General features: G+C 38.4%; 1 protein-coding gene across 1 annotated transcript; it reads left to right on the top strand.

Moving 5' to 3' along the window:
• The first annotated feature begins 979 nt into the window (after positions 1–979).
• On the top strand, positions 980–16,561 carry LOC118369184 (SLAM family member 8-like). The gene is made up of 7 exons (XM_052497434.1): positions 980–1,219; positions 7,792–8,091; positions 8,202–8,471; positions 9,788–9,907; positions 10,129–10,160; positions 15,656–15,727; positions 15,879–16,561. Exons 1-7 carry the CDS (start codon positions 1,153–1,155, stop codon positions 15,954–15,956), a joined length of 939 nt encoding a protein of 312 aa, XP_052353394.1. The 5' UTR covers positions 980–1,152; the 3' UTR covers positions 15,957–16,561.
• Positions 16,562–17,581: the final 1,020 nt, after the last annotated feature.

Here is a 17,581-nt window from a genome sequence, read left to right as displayed (position 1 = left end):
ATTGGTGGCTGACTAAATACTTTTTGCCCCACTGTATGTGACATAATACGCAGTTTCAAGGACCACTTTTGGCTCATGAGCGATACTTTCACAACTACTTGCTAAAAAGTATACAAGCGTTGTAGAATCTCTTTAAGAATATATACCCATTGAATCTTGAAGAATGTAACTTAACCTTAACCTCATGAGCTTAGTTCAACTGCTGTACCCTATCAGCTGAAGACCCATTGAGATTTTCATAATGACTTTTTAGGGAAGGGTGTGCCTGAAAAGGACAGTTTTCTAATGTCATATCCTCTCTGCAGCAGTTCTGTTGAGCTGGTTAGTACTGGTACTGTGTATCACTTCCTCTTTACCAAACCAGGAAAAGTGCTGGGGTGGCAACATTTCAGTTTCAACCACATTGCTGACAGCAAAACTCTATAATTGAATGTCTGGCATTACATTGGAATACCCCTGATAATAAAACATAATATAATAGTATATACTATATTAAAATAGTATATACTATTATAGATAGACTAGAAGAGCAATGTCAAAAATGTATTTAATTCATTTTAGAATAAGGCTGTAATGTAACTAAATGTGGAAAAGGTCAAGGGGTCTGAATACTTTCCACAGTGTGTCTGTGTGTGTGTGTCACGGAGACCACCAGACAGGAAGTGACACAAGATGTTACCTGAAACGTAGAAGGGGACCTTTGTCAGTAAGCTAGGACCCACTTCCTCCCAAAAACACACAAGTTGCCGGGTTTTTCATGTACCTCAGCCACACTGAACAATGAGCATGCAGGAGAACTCATGCAAACCTTCTGCAGGCATACGACACCTACATGAAAATCACACAGACACTGTTCTGATACCATCAGCCTGATCCGTACAGTAAAAGACCCCAAACACACCCACTCCTCATGGTCTAACTCTGAAGCTGAGTGAAGGGGTATTTTCAGAGAACGACTATAGAGTGTGACTTCCTTTTTAACTAACATACCGGGAGTATTCTAGAACAGCAGCGCTCATCAAAGGAAATCTCTTCTTTCTCTTCTCTACTCTTCTCAGTGTGTGTTTGTGGGTCTAACTAGCTACCAGTCAATCACTTAGAGATAGGTAGGACGTACAGCCAGAGGAAACAGACATACAACTCCTAACAGAGATGTCTGGTGGTCCCCTCTCCTCCTTCTCCAAACAGGGAATACTCCTACTCTCTATCCTCCACTATGGTTAGTATTGTATGGAATCTTTACTTTCTGTTTCTCATGTTTTGTATCAGTAACATTTGCTTGCATGATAAAGTTAGGATTAAACGGTTAACTTCCTTGTTGGTTTTAACTAACTTTAACCCTTATCCTAACCTTAACCTTTACACTAAACATTATTTTAAACCTAACCTTAACCTTTACACTAAACATTATTTTAAACCTAACCTTAACCTTTACACTAAACATTATTTTAAACCTAACCTTAACCTAACCTTAGCAAGCATATGCTTATCAAATGATAGTTTGTTGATAGTTTGACCATCTGTAGATCATCTACAGTGCATTCAGAATGTATTCAGACTCCTTCCCCTTTTCCACATTTTCATAAGTTACAGCCTTGTTCTAAAATGAAATAAATAAATACAAATGCTCATCAATCTACACACAATACTTCATAATGACAATGCGAAAACAGGGTTTTAGATTTTCTTTTAAATATATTAAATAGTGAAGAAACGGATTCCTTACTTACATAAGTATTCAGACCATTTACCATGAGACTCGAAATTGAGCTCAGGTGCATCCTGTTTCCATTGATCATCCTTGAGATGTTTTTACAACTTGCCAGTCCACCTGTGGTAAATTAAATTGATTGGACATAATTTGGAAAGGCACACACCTGTCTACATAAGGTCCCACAGTTGTTAGAGCAAAAACCAAACCATGAGGTCGAAGGAATTGTCCGTAGAGCTCCGAGACAGGATTGTGTCGAGGCACAGATCTGGGGAAGGGTACCAAAAGTCTGCAGCATTGAAGGTTGCCAAGAACACAGTGGCCTCGATCATTCTTAAATGGAGGAAATTGGAACCACCAAAACTCTTCCTAGAGCTGGCCTTGGTCATGGAGGTGACAAAGAACCACATGGTCATTCTGACATAGCTCCAGAGTTCCTCTGTGGAGATGGTTGTCCTTCTGGAAGTTTCTCCCATCTTTGCAGCATCTCACCAATTAGGCCTTTATGGTAGAGCGGCCAGACAGAAGCCACTCCCCAGTAAAAGGCACATGACAGCCCTCTTGGAGTTTGCCAACCATCACATTTGGAAGAAACGTGGAGCCATCCATGGTGGTGGCAGCATCATGCTGTGGGAATGTTTTTCAGCGTCAAATACGGGGATGCTAGTCAAGATCGAGGAAAAGACGAACAGACCAAAGTATAAAGAGATCCTTCATGAAAACCTACTCCAGAGTACTCAGGACCTCAGACTGGGGCGAAGACAGCCAAGACAACGCAGGAGTGGCTTTGGGACAAGTCTCTGAATGTCCTTGAGTGGTTCAGCCAGAGCTCGGACTTCAACCCGATTGAACATCTCTGGAGAGACCTGATAATAGCTGTGCAGTGACTCTCCCCATCCAACTGGACAGAGCTTGAGAGGATCTGCAGAGAAGACTGGGAGGAAAGCACAAGTACAGGTGTGCCAAGATTGTAGAGTCAAAACAAAGAAGAATCGAGGCTGTAATCGCTGCCAAAGGTGCTTCAACAAAGTACTGAGTAAAGGGTCTGAATACTTATGTAAATGTGATATTTGAGGGAGGGTTTTATATATACATTTGCACACATTTATTAAAACCTGTTTATGTTTTGTCATTATAGGGTATTGTGTAGATTTGATGAGGGGGAAAACATGTTTTTATCCATTTTAGAATAACGCTGTAACGTAACAAGTGTGGAAAAAGTCAAGTGGTCTGAATACTTGTCTGAATGCTCTGCATATGGGACTATCCAAATAAAGTGTGTCCAAATGACTCTTAAATTACACTGCAGGACCAGAACAACTGCCTTTATGTCCTACATACTAAAGCTTGCTTCATTGAAACTGTTTTCTTTCATTCTTTCTTAATAAAAAGTTGTTTAAAGGTTAATAATATATGATTGATTGTAGACTGCCATGTATTTATATGTTGTTTATATGCTGTTACATGTTGTTTATACGTATGTATATGTTGTTTATATGTTGTGACATGTTGTTTATACGTATGTATATGTTGTTTATATGTTGTTACATGTTGTTTATATGTTGTTACATGTTGTTCATATGTTGTTACATGTTGTTTATATGTTGTTACATGTTGTTTATATGTTGTTACATGTTGTTTATATGTATGTATATGTTGTTTATATGTATGTATATGTTGTTTATATGTGTGTATATGTTGTTTATATGTTGTTACATGTTGTTTATATGTTGTTACATGTTGTTTATATGTTGTTACATGTTGTTTATATGTTGTTACATGTTGTTTATATGTTGTTACATGTTGTTTATATGTATGTATATGTTGTTTATATGTATGTATATGTTGTTTATATTTTGTTACATGTTGTTTATATGTATTTATATGTTGTTTATATGTTGTTACATGTTGTTTATATGTATGTATATGTTGTTTATATGTATGTATATGTTGTTTATATTTTGTTACATGTTGTTTATATGTATGTATATGTTGTTTATATTTTGTTACATGTTGTTTATATGTATTTATATGTTGTTTATATGTTGTTACATGTTGTTTATATGTATGTATATGTTGTTTATATGTATTTATATGTTGTTTATATGTTGTTCCATGTTGTTTATATGTTGTTACATGTTGTTTATATGTTGTTACATGTTGTTTATATGTATGTATATGTTGTTTATATGTTGTTACATGTTGTTTATATGTATGTATATGTTGTTTATATGTATGTATATGTTGTTTATATGTTGTTACATGTTGTTTATATGTTGTTACATGTTGTTTATATGTTGTTACATGTTGTTTATATGTTGTTACATGTTGTTTATATGTTGTTACATGTTGTTTATATGTATGTATATGTTGTTTATATGTTGTTACATGTTGTTTATATGTTGTTACATGTTGTTTATATGTTGTTACATGTTGTTTATATGTATGTTGTTATATGTTGTTTATATGTTGTTACATGTTGTTTATACGTATGTATATGTTGTTTATATGTATGTATATGTTGTTTATATGTATGTATATGTTGTTTATATGTTGTTACATGTTGTTTATATGTTGTTACATGTTGTTTATATGTTGTTACATGTTGTTTATATGTTGTTACATGTTGTTTATATGTATGTATATGTTGTTTATATGTATGTATATGTTGTTTATATTTTGTTACATGTTGTTTATATGTATTTATATGTTGTTTATATGTTGTTACATGTTGTTTATATGTTGTTACATGTTGTTTATATGTATGTATATGTTGTTTATATGTATTTATATGTTGTTTATATGTTGTTCCATGTTGTTTATATGTTGTTACATGTTGTTTATATGTTGTTACATGTTGTTTATATGTATGTATATGTTGTTTATATGTTGTTACATGTTGTTTATATGTATGTATATGTTGTTTATATGTATGTATATGTTGTTTATATGTTGTTACATGTTGTTTATATGTTGTTACATGTTGTTTATATGTATATATATGTTGTTTATATGTTGTTACATGTTGTTTATATGTTGTTACATGTTGTTTATATGTATGTATATGTTGTCACATGTTGTTTATATGTATGTATATGTTGTTTATATGTTGTTACATGTTGTTTATATGTATGTATATGTTGTTTATATGTTGTTACATGTTGTTTATATGTTGGTACATGTTGTTTATATGTTGTTACATGTTGTTTATATGTTGTTACATGTTGTTTATATGTTGTTACATGTTGTTTATATGTTGTTACATGTTGTTTATATGTATGTATATGTTGTTTATATGTTGTTACATGTTGTTTATATGTTGTTACATGTTGTTTATATGTTGTTACATGTTGTTTATATGTTGTTACATGTTGTTTATATGTATGTATATGTTGTGTATATGTTGTTACATGTTGTTTATATGTTGTTACATGCTGTTTATATGTATGTATATGTTGTTTACATGTTGTTATATGTTGTTTATATGTATGTATATGTTGTTTATATGTTGTTACATGTTGTTTATATGTATGTATATGTTGTTTATATGTTGTTACATGTTGTTTATATGTTGGTACATGTTGTTTATATGTTGTTACATGTTGTTTATATGTTGTTACATGTTGTTTATATGTTGTTACATGTTGTTTATATGTATGTATATGTTGTTTATATGTTGTTACATGTTGTTTATATATATGTATATGTTGTTTATATGTATGTATATGTTGTTTATATGTTGTTACATGTTGTTTATATGTTGTTACATGTTGTTTATATGTTGTTACATGTTGTTTATATGTTGTTACATGTTGTTTATATGTTGTTACATGTTGTTTATATGTTGTTACATGTTGTTTATATGTATGTATATGTTGTTTATATGTTGTTACATGTTGTTTATATGTTGTTACATGTTGTTTATATGTTGTTACATGTTGTTTATATGTATGTATATGTTGTTTATATGTTGTTACATGTTGTTTATATGTTGTTACATGCTGTTTATATGTATGTATATGTTGTTACATGTTGTTTATATGTATGTATATGTTGTTTATATGTTGTTACATGTTGTTTATATGTATGTATATGTTGTTTATATGTTGTTACATGTTGTTTATATGTTGTTACATGTTGTTTATATGTTGTTACATGTTGTTTATATGTATGTATATGTTGTTTATATGTATGTATATGTTGTTACATGTTGTTTATATGTATGTATATGTTGTTACATATATGTATGTATATGTTGTTTATATGTATGTATATGTTGTTACATGTTGTTTATATGTATGTATATGTTGTTACATGTTGTTTATATGTATGTATATGTTGTTACATGTTGTTTATATGTATGTATATGTTGTTACATGTTGTTTATATGTATGTATATGTTGTTACATGTTGTTTATATGTTGTTACATGTTGTTTATATGTTGTTACATGTTGTTTATATGTATGTATATGTTGTTACATGTTGTTTATATGTATGTATATGTTGCCCATGCAGTGTATGATGCATTTCTGGTGCATAATTACACTGTAAACACATTGTGTAATAGTTCAAATAATAATAACAATTATAATAATAGTAATAATAATAATACATGGTATTTATGTAGCGCTTTTCAAGGATCCAAAGTCTCTTACATGTGATGGTTGCATATCCACATAAACTCAGCAAAAATGAAATGTCCTCTCACTGTCAACTGCGTTTATTCTCAGCAAACTTAACAAGTGTAAATATTTGTATGAACATAGGAAGATTCAACAACTGAGACATAAACTGAACAAGTTCACACAGACATGTGACTAACAGAAATTGAATAATGTGTCCCTGAACAAAGGGGGGTCCAAATCAATAGTAACAGTCAGTATCTGGTGTGGCCAATAGCTGCATTAAGTACTGCAGTGCATCTCCTCCTCATGGAGATTGTGCATCCGATTTGCCAGTTCTTACTGTGAGATGTTACCCCACTCTTCCACAATGGCACCTGCAAGTTCCCGGACATTTCTGGAGGGAATGGCCCCAGCCCTCACCCTCCGATCCAACAGGTCCCAGACGTGCTCAATGGGATTGGCTCTTCGCTGGCCATGGCAGAACACTGAAATTCCTGTCTTTCAGGATATCACGCACAGAACGAGCAGTAAGGCTGGTGGCATTGTCATGCTGGAGGGTCATGTCAGGATGAGCCTGCAGGAAGGGTACCACATGAGGGAGGAGGTAACGCAGAGCGTTGAGAATGCCTGCAATGACAACAAGCTCAGTCTGATGATGCTGTGTCACACTGCCCCAGACCATGACGGACCCTCCACCTCCAAATCGATCCCGCTCCAGAGTACAGGCCTCGGTGTAGAGCTCATTCCTTCAACGATATAAGCAAATCTGCACATTCACGCAGATGAGCAGGGACCCTGGGCATCTTTCTTTTGGTGTTTTTCAGGGTGAATTGAAAGGCCTCTTTAGTGCCCTATGTTTTCATAACTGTGACCTTAATTGCCTACCGTCTGTAAGCTGTTAGTGTCTTAACAACCGTTCCACAGGTACATGTTCATTCATTGTTTATGGTTCATTGAACAAGCCTGGGAAACAGTGTTTAAAGATCTGTGTAGTTATTTGGATTTTTACTAATTATCTTTGAAACACAAGGTCCTGAAAAAGATAAGTTTATTTTTATGCTGAGTTCAGTTTGTACGTGAGCAGAGGAGCATATATTGATAAAGATCCACCCCCACTTCTCTTTTCCTGTAATCTCATCGTGTTCTGCTGAATGTGGGGGAGGAGTGGACTTGAATAAAGTAGAGTATGAAACCCATTAAATAATGAAATCCATTATTATCTATTTGGTGGTGGGGTAAGACTTTAGATTGCAGTCTATTATTGTGTTATTATTTGTGTAGGCACACTGTAGGCACACTGTAGGCACACTGTGTACAGTGTAACATGAGTAATTACAATACTTTCTACACTCTACTTTCATTAACAATAATTACACAGTAATTAGAGCCCTGTAGTGAAAAGTGTAACCATTGATCAATGTCAGAATGTCATGTTGTGTATTTGTGTGTTTCAGGTGTGGGTATTTCTCTGTTCAACAAAGCAGTGGGGGACTCAGTGGAGCTGCCCTCAGGCTTAGAAAGGGAAGGTATCAAGTCAATGGAGTGGAAGTATAAAAAAATGGTCATTGCAGAATTTGATGGGAGCATTTCCTTACCAAGATCACAGTTTAAGGGGAGACTAGAGATGAACGACAGTAACTTCCGTTTAACAATCCAAGAACTGTCACTGCAAGACTCAGGGGAATTTCTCGTTTCTGCCGCATCAAACAAAGGAGGACAGATTCCAACCATGACCATCCATCTTCAAGTCTATGGTAGAATGCTTTGTGTTATTCCATCTTTTTATCTTGTATAGTCTTTCTCCTGGAGGTATGGTCAATTTAGAATGATTATCTCTCCTTATCTCTCTGTTTCTCTCTCTCAGAGCCTATATCCAAGGTGGTGATCCAGAGGGAGATCACGCTATTGGCCAACCAGTCCTGTTCAGTGTGGCTGCTGTGCAACGTGTCAATCGGCTCCAACCTCTCCTACACCTGGGAGAGAGGGAATGAGACGTACAGGGACGACGAGCAGATACACTTCTCTCTGTCACCAGCAGACGGAGACATCAGTGTAACCTGCACTGCCTCCAACTCAGTCAGTGAGAAATCTGCCTCGGTAACAGTAAAGTGTAGTAATCACACAACCACCCCAGGTAACTAAATATCATAATAATGACATTGGGTAGATGTAATATACAGTATTATGTAATACATGTGAGAACATTGGGTAGATATAATATACAGTATTATGTAGTACATGTGAGGACATTGGGTAGATATAATATACAGTATTATGTAATACATGTGAGGACATTGGGTAGATATAATATTCAGTTGTAACGGCGTTCTTCGTTTGTGGAAAGAAGAGAGTCGGACCGAAATGCAGCGTGTTTGTTACTCATGATCTTTAATGAATGAAAACGGAACAATACATGAAATAACTCAATACAAAAACAACAAACGGAGCGTGAAACCTATTACAGCCTATCTGGTGAAACTACACAGAGACAGGAACAATCACCCACAAAATACACAGCGAAACCAGGCTACCTAAATACGGTTCCCAATCCGAGACAACGAGAATCACCTGACTCTGATTGAGAAGCGCCTCAGGCAGCCAAGCCCATACAACACCCCTACTCAACCGCAATCCCAATAATACAAAAACCCCAATACGAAATACAACAACAAAACCCCATGTCACACCCTGGCCTGACCAAATATATAACGAAAACACAAAATACAATGACCAAGGCGTGACAACAGTATTATGTAATACATGTGAGGACATTGGGTAGATATAATATACAGTATTATGTAATACATGTGAGGACATTGGGTAGATATAATATACAGTATTATGTAATACATGTGAGGACATTGGGTAGATATAATATACAGTATTATGTAATACATGTGAGGACATTGGGTAGATATAATATACAGTATTATGTAATACATGTGAGGACATTGGGTAGATATAATATACAGTATTATGTAATACATGTGAGGACATTGGGTAGATGTAATACTGAACTCTGTAGGCTTTAGCATATTGCATAGTGTAATCCAGTAGTTCCCAGCTCCAGTCCTCCAGTGGCCACAACAGTACACATTTTTATTGAAGCTCCGGTGACAAGCACATATGATTCTACTTGTCATTAATCATCAGGCCCTAAATGAGTTAATTCAGTTTTTTTTGTCAGGGCTACAACATCAAATGTGTGCTGTTGGGGGTACTAGAGGACTGGAGCTGGAAACCACTTCAGTATTTCTTAATCCTGGTCCTGGGGACCCAAATTGGTGCACATTTAGGTTAATGCCATAACACTACACACATGATTCCACTAAGGTATGATGATGAGTTGATTAGTGGAATCATGTCTAGGGCAAGAAATAAAACGTGGACCCCTTTGGGTCTCCATGAGCAGGTTTCAGAAACACCAGTCTAATCACATCTGTGTTATAGAGTATAATACATGGATGGAGTGGTATAGGATCTACATCGTGGTACCAGTAGGCGTCGCTGTGTTGCTGATCCTCACTGTAGCTGTGGCAGTGAATTACTGCAGGGGGTGCTGTAACACGGGTATGTACAGCATAGGGGTCTCATCCTTACTTAAAGGGACATTTAAGGCTTTTATTCTTAGTATCCCTTAACCCAAAATGTTGGCCTTAGGAATATTATGGATATCAGAAAAAGAGTGTGGAACCTCATAAGTGTGTAATTTATTCATTCTTGGGTATGTTTGTAGATCTCCGGTTTGGTATCTATCTGATTGTTTGATATATTGTTATTGTCATACACAGCTGATCTAACTGACGACACAAGAATGAAAGATGTGAGTATGCATTGCCATTATTATGTATCTGAATGTGTCTAAGCCCATGTGGGTCGTTCCACCCACGGTTGCAAAGGGAGGAAATATTGCTGGAAACTTTCGAAGTTTACCAGTAAACTACCAGAATTTTGGTAACTTTCAAGGTTGTTATGTAATTTATGTAACTAGTGCCCCTTTTGGGTATTTTTGTAATGGCGTTCTTCGTTTGTTGAAAGAGAGTCGGACCGAAATGCAGCGTGGTGGTTACTCATGTCTTTAATGAAAAAAGCGATACATGAAATAACTATATAAATACAAAAACAACAAACGGAACGTGAAACCTAATTACAGCCTATCTGGTGAAACTACACAGAGACAGGAACAATCACCCACGAAATACAAAGTGAAACCCAGGCTACCTAAATACAGTTCCCCATCAGAGACAACAAGAATCACCTGACTCTGATTGAGAACCGCCTCAGGCAGCCAAGCCTATACTAGACACACCCCTAATCAACCACAATCCCAATGCCTACAAAAAACCCAATACGACAATACAATAACCCCATGTCACACCCTGGCCTGAACAAATAATTAAAGAAAAACACAAAATACTAAGACCAAGGCGTGACAGAACCCCCCAAGGTGCGGACTCCCGTATGCACCTCAAAACCATAGGGAGGGTCCGGGTGGGCGTTTGTCCATGGTGGCGGTTCCGGCTCGGGACGTGGACCCCACTCCATTAATGTCCTAGTTCCTCCCCTTCCCGTCCTGGGATAATCCACCCTCGCCGCCGACCATGGCCTAATAGTCCTCACCCAGAACCCCACTGAACTGAGGAGCAGCTCGTGACTGAGGGGCAGCTCGGGACTGAGGGGCAGCTCGGGACTGAGGGGCAGCTCGGGACTGAGGGGCAGCTCGGGACTGAGGCAGCTCGGGACTGAGGGGCAGCTCGGGACTGAGGGGCAGCCCGGAACTGAGGGGAAGCCCAGTACTGAGAGAAAGCCCAGTACTGAGAGGAAGCCCAGTACTGAGAGGAAGCCCAGTACTGAGATGAAGCTCAGGCAGGTAGTAGGCACCGGTAGATCCTGGCTGGCTGGCGGATCTGGAAGATTCTGGTTGACTAGCAGATCTGGAAGATTCTGGTTGACTGGCAGATCTAGCTGCTCTATGCAGACTGGCAGATCTGGAAGAGACTGGTTGACTGGCAGATCTGGAAGAATCTGGCTGACTGGCAGATCTAGAAGATCATGGACTGACAGCTCCTTGCAGACTGACAGCTCTGGCTGCTCCATGCAGACTGACAGCTTCTTGCAGACTGACAGCTCTGGACTGCTCCATGCAGACTGGCAGCTGTTTGCAGACTGACAGCTCTGGCTGCTTCATGCAGACTGACAGCTCTGGCTGCTTCATGCAGACTGACAGCTCTGGCTGCTTCATGCAGACTGACAGCTCTGGCTGCTTCATGCAGACTGACAGCTCTGGCTGCTTCATAGAGGAGGAAGGCTCTGATAGCGCTGAACAGGCGGGAGACTCCGACAGCGCAGGAGGGAAGGAAGGCTCTGATAGCGCTGAACAGACAGGAGACTCCGACAGCACAGGAGAGGCGAGGCGCACTGTAGGCCTGATGCATGGTGCTGGCACTGGTGATACTGGAGCGAGGACACGCACAGGAAGCCTGGTGCGGGGAGCTGCTACCGGAGGACTGGTGTGTGGAGGTGGCTCTGGATAGACCGGACCGTGCAGGCGCACTGGAGCTCTTGAGCACCGAGCCTGCCCAACCTTACCTGGCTCGATGCCCACTCTAGCCCGGCCAATACGAAGGGCTGGTATGAACCGCACCGGGCTATGCACCCGCACTGGAAACACCGTGCGCTCCATAGCATAACACGGTGCCTGCCCGGTCTCTCTAGCCCCCCGGTAAGCACAGGGAGTTTGCGCAGGTCTCCTACCTGGCATAGCCATACTCCCTGTAAGCCCCCCCAATATTTTTTGGGGGGCTGCTTTTCGGGCTTCCATCCGCGTCGCCGTGCTGCCTCCTCATCATTTACATTTACATTTAAGTCATTTAGCAGACGCTCTTATCCAGAGCTTACAAATTGGTGCATACACTTATGACATCCAGTGGAACAGCCACTTACAATAGTGCATCTAAATCTTTTAGGGGGGTGAAAGGATTACTTTCATACCAGGGCCTCTCGCTTTTCCGCCTCCAGTTCTTCCTTGGGATGGCGATATTCTCCAGGCTGAGCCCAGGGTCCTTTTCCGTCTAATATCTCCTCCCAAGTCCAGAAGTCCTTTGATCGCTGCTCCTCACGATTAACAGGGAGAGTTGGCTCAGGTCTGACACCTGACTCTGCTACTCTCTCCCTGAGCCCTCCCCCAATACATTTTTGGGGGTGACTTTCGGGTTTCTTTCTGCGCCGCCGTGTCTTTCTCTTCGACTCCATTCTCCTATAGCCCTCTTCGCACTGCTCCAGCGAATCCCAGGCGGGCTCCGGCACTCTCTCTGGGTCAACCGCCCACCTGTCTATTTCTTCCCACGTCGTATACTCCAAGCTTCTGCTGTCCATAACGTCTTCCCATGTCCATTCTACGAATAATTCATCCTCCTTTCGCTGCTCATGCTGTCGCTGCCTGTTACCACGCCACTCGGTCCGTGTGTGGTGGGTGATTCTGTAACGGCGTTCTTCGTTTGTTGAAAGAGAGTCGGACCGAAATGCAGCGTGGTGGTTACTCATGTCTTTAATGAAAAAAGCGATACATGAAATAACTATATAAATACAAAAACAACAAACGGAACGTGAAACCTAATTACAGCCTATCTGGTGAAACTACACAGAGACAGGAACAATCACCCACGAAATACAAAGTGAAACCCAGGCTACCTAAATACGGTTCCCCATCAGAGACAACAAGAATCACCTGACTCTGATTGAGAACCGCCTCAGGCAGCCAAGCCTATACTAGACACACCCCTAATCAACCACAATCCCAATGCCTACAAAAACCCCAATACGACAATACAATAAACCCATGTCACACCCTGGCCTGAACAAATCATTAAAGAAAACACAAATTACTAAGACCAAGGCGTGACAATTTTAGATTTTCACAGGTGTCTACAATTATCTCTGGCCCCCTGTGTGGCCTTATTACATGTAAAATATATGAAATCATTAAATAAGATCACAAAGCTGTAAAAATATATCTGAAATATAACATTGACGTAAAATATGAGGGTTTCAGCATGAAATATCCTTTATAAGTGAGTGAATATTTCATTAATAACAGAACGACGTAAATGCAGACACAGGAAGAAACTGAGGAAGTGACAGACACAGGGGAGGCAATCAATAAGTAATCAAGTCCAGTGGAGTCCCATGAAACACTGACGCGAGTAACGATGGTGACAGGTGTGCGTAATGATGGGCCGCCTGGCACCCTCGAGCACCAGAGAGGGGGAGCTGGAGCAGGTGTGACATTATATTTGTTTTACACACTTAAAATAAAAATGGTGTCATACTGTCTGTTGTGAAAAATGGTAATAGAAGAGTTACAGAGTTAATTGCTATTTAAAAATAAAAATGTATTACTATATTTTCTCTTGAACCATATGGTCTATCCACTAGAAACTCACAGACAATATGGACACAGCAGAGGTGTAAAGTACTTAAAAGTACTACTTAAGTCGTTTTTGGGGGTATCTGCACTTTACTTAACTATTTATATTTTTGACAACTTTTTATTTTACTCTGCTATATTCCTAAAGAAAATAATGCACTTTTTACTCCATACATTTTCCCTGACACCCAAAAGTACTCGTTACATTTTGAATACATAGCAGGCCAGGAAAATGGTCCTACTCATGCACTTATCAAGGGAACATCCCTGGTCATCCTTACTGCCTCTGATTTGGGGGACTCACCAAACACAAATACTTTGCTTGTAAATTATGTCTGAGTGTTGGAGTGTGCCCAAGGCTATCAGTACATTTAAAAAACAAGAAAATTGTGCCATCTGGTTAGCTTAATATAAGGAATTTGAAATGATTCATACTTTGACTTTTGATATTTTAGCAATTAGCAATTTGATATTTGAGCAATTACCTTTCATACTTAAGTATATTTAAAACCAAATACTTTTAATCGTAGTATTTTACTGGGTGACTTTCACTTTTACTTGAGTCATTTTCTACTAAGGTACCTTTACTTCTACTCAAGTATGACAATTGGGAACTTTTTCCACCACTGGGACACAGATATATATATAAAAAAAGAATACTATATGTAATATATATATTTTAAAGTTATTCAAATATAAATGGCCAAATTTACCATAGATTGCCATATATATTCTGTTGACTACCAAAATTACTGAAGATTCAGAAAACTTTGGTAAATTATCAGTAGTTTTGTAACCCTAGTTCTACCAATTCAGTGCCTTTTGAGAAAGCGTATCTTGGTCAAAAGAAAGTTTTAGATTTCACAAAATTTTTACATTCTGTCATAAAAAGCAGGTTCAACTCCCTGAAAACACGTTTTCCAATCTCAAGAGGTATTTTTTTAAATAAATACCATAGTAAGTGAATATTAAGTGTGTTTCCTCCGACACATTGTTGCGGCTAGCTTCCGGGTTAAGCGAGCAGTGTGTCAAGAAGCAGTGAAGCTTGGCAGGGTGGTGTTTGGAGGACGCATGGCTCTCGACCTTCATTCTCTAGAGTCCGTATGGGGGTTGCAGCAATGAAACAAGACGGTAGCTAACAATTGGATATCACGAAAAAGGGGGTAAATAAAAAAAACTAAAACATCTTCCTAGAAGGCACAGGGTGCACGAAGGGACATGTCAAAATGTTGTATTTTGCCACTTAGTCAAGGTATTGGAGTGGCCATCACAAAGCCCTGACCTCAAACCTATAGAACATTTGTGGAGAGAACATTTGTGGAGAGTCCTACAAACCAGACTCAGTTACACCAGCTCTGTCAGGAGGAATGGCCTCAACTTACTATGGGAAGATTGTGGAAGGCTACCCAAAACATTTGACACAAATCAAACAATTTAAAGGCAATTTTACCAAATACTAATTGAGTGCATATAAATTTCTGACCCACAAGGAATGTGATGAAATAAATAAAGCTGAAATAAATAATTCTCTCTACTATTATTCTGACATTTCACATTCTAAAAATAAAGTGGTGACCCTAACTGACCTAAGACAGGTCATTTGTACTAGGATTAAATGTCAGGAATGGTGAAAACTGAGTTTAAATGTATTTGACTAAGGTGTATGCAAACTTCCGACTTCAACTGTATGTATCAACTGGTAAATCTGGAGACTGTCTCTGATGTGCAGGCACTCTTTTGTGGAACGACCCATGTTTGTGTTCTGTATTACACTATACTGTGTACTGTAATTGTTGATTGCTGTGTATTTTTTAGCAGTATTTTTGTGTTTTTGTGCAATGTTCATCCATTTTGTTTCTTGGTTTAAGTACCTTTTTCTGTTTTTATTCCAGACAAGAACAAACAGTCAGGTAATATCCATCTATGAGACCGTAGAAGATCTGGCTGTCCCAATTCTGAACATGGTGAGGGCGAGACATGGTCATACCTGATATCTTTGAACATAAATGAAATAATACAGTATCTGTGTGAACGGGAGACCATGTAATCTACTTGGAAATTGTCTACATTTCATAATGCTGAAACAGTTTGTTCTTGGTTGCTTTTAACATTTAGCCGCAGACTCTATATGACAAGATCACATTTGGACGCCAGCCAGAAGAACCCTCTTCTTCCTACCAGGAAGTACTGTGAGCTGAACAGGATGTGGTCATAAGCTGGGCTTCTATAGATATAGAACCCTCTGCATCCTCTGCATCTTATGCATCCTACATGTGTACCTTCTGTAATAGATGTTACCGATTAATTTCATCACAACCTGCACATTTCTGTTTTTATTTTCTTACTTGTTCAGAACTGCAACCTTCATCTGTTCATGGTCATTGTGTGGTACAACTTGTTATCTTCAAGATAGTCCGTGTTACATAACTTTTTGTTAGGTTCTATTGCATTCTATTGTTACATTAACTGTTTATATTTGTGTATTAACGACTAATGGCAATTCAAAACTATATTCTTAAAGATTGCCGGTGTTTCTGTTTGGAAACAAGTTATTTATGTTTGTATGTATTTTAGTTTAGATGTGTCTATTGTACAGTAAAATGTTTTACATTCCACAGACATGCTTTGTAGAAATCATATAGGCCACATTCACATCAATTCATCATACACTCACAAACTATTGTTGTTGTGTGAAATCAGACAATGAATAGACCTTATTAATACAATAATACCGTCTTTACATATTGAGAAAAGGGAGAGAACATCCTAATAAATACAACGATTTGTAGAAATCATAACGCATAGATCATATACTGATTCACAGTAAAGAAAAAAGTGCAGTATTTGAGAAAGGCTACCTTCAAGTGATAGAAAAACATGAATTACAACAGAAATAAAAATATATTTTCAGGTGTGTGAATAATAATAATAATAATATATGTATCATATATAGCACTTCCATTTAAGAACCTCAAAGTCACTGTAAAAAACAGATTGGCTTCAACAGCTTCAGATGATAAGGCATTGAGGTAGTATGGGTAGGCAGTAGCTTGAGTGGGGGAGCATACAGTGGCTTGTGAAAGGATTCACCCCCTTGGCATTTTTCCTATTTTGTTGCCTTACAACCTGGAATTAAAATATATTTTTTTTTTTTTTGGGGTTGTATCATTTGATTTACACAACATGCCTACCACTTTGATTGAGGTCTGGGCTTTGACTAGGCCATTCCAAGACATTAAAATGTTTCCCCTTACACCACTCAAGTGTTGCTTTAGCAGTGTGCTTAGGGTCATTGTCCTGCTGGAAGGTGAACCTCCGCCCCAGTCTCAAATCTCTGGAACACTGAAACAGGTTTCCCTCAAGAATTTCCCTGTACTTTGCACCATCCATCATTCCTTCAATTCTGACCAGTTTCCAGTCCCTGTCGATGAAAAACATCCCCACAGCATGCTGCTGCCACCACCATGCTTCACACTCCAAAAATCTCAATTTTAGTCTCATCTGACCAGAGTACCTTCTTCCATATGTTTGGGGAGTCTCCCCTTTTTGGAGTTTGTGCTACAGGATGCAAATTTCTGTTTGAAAAAGCTAGCCTTTGCTTTCCTGATTAATGTCCTCCTTGCCTGGTCTGTGAGTTTTGGTGGGTGGTACTCTCTGGCAAGGTTATTGTGGTGGCATATTCTTTCCATTTTTTAATAATGGATTTAATGGTGCTCCGCGGGATGTTCAAAGTTTCTGATATTTTTTTATAACCCAACCCTGATCTGTACTTCTCCACAACTTGTCTCTGACCTGTTTGGAGAGCTCCTTGGTCTTCA

Source organism: Oncorhynchus keta, chromosome 35, assembly GCF_023373465.1.
Source record: "Oncorhynchus keta strain PuntledgeMale-10-30-2019 chromosome 35, Oket_V2, whole genome shotgun sequence".
In the NCBI taxonomy this organism is placed as follows: Eukaryota; Metazoa; Chordata; class Actinopteri; order Salmoniformes; family Salmonidae; genus Oncorhynchus; species Oncorhynchus keta.
Note: the sequence above shows the minus strand (reverse complement) of the source record. Positions and strands in the feature narration are given on the sequence as shown.

Coding starts and splice junctions, on each gene's coding strand:
- LOC118369184 (XM_052497434.1), top strand. CDS start 1,153: ATGTCTGGTGGTCCCCTCTCCTCCTTCTCCAAACAGGGAATACTCCTA. Junction 8,472..9,787: donor TAATCACACAACCACCCCAG/GTAACTAAATAT, acceptor TCTGTGTTATAG/AGTATAATACATGGATGGAG. Junction 15,728..15,878: donor CTGTCCCAATTCTGAACATG/GTGAGGGCGAGA, acceptor TTTAACATTTAG/CCGCAGACTCTATATGACAA.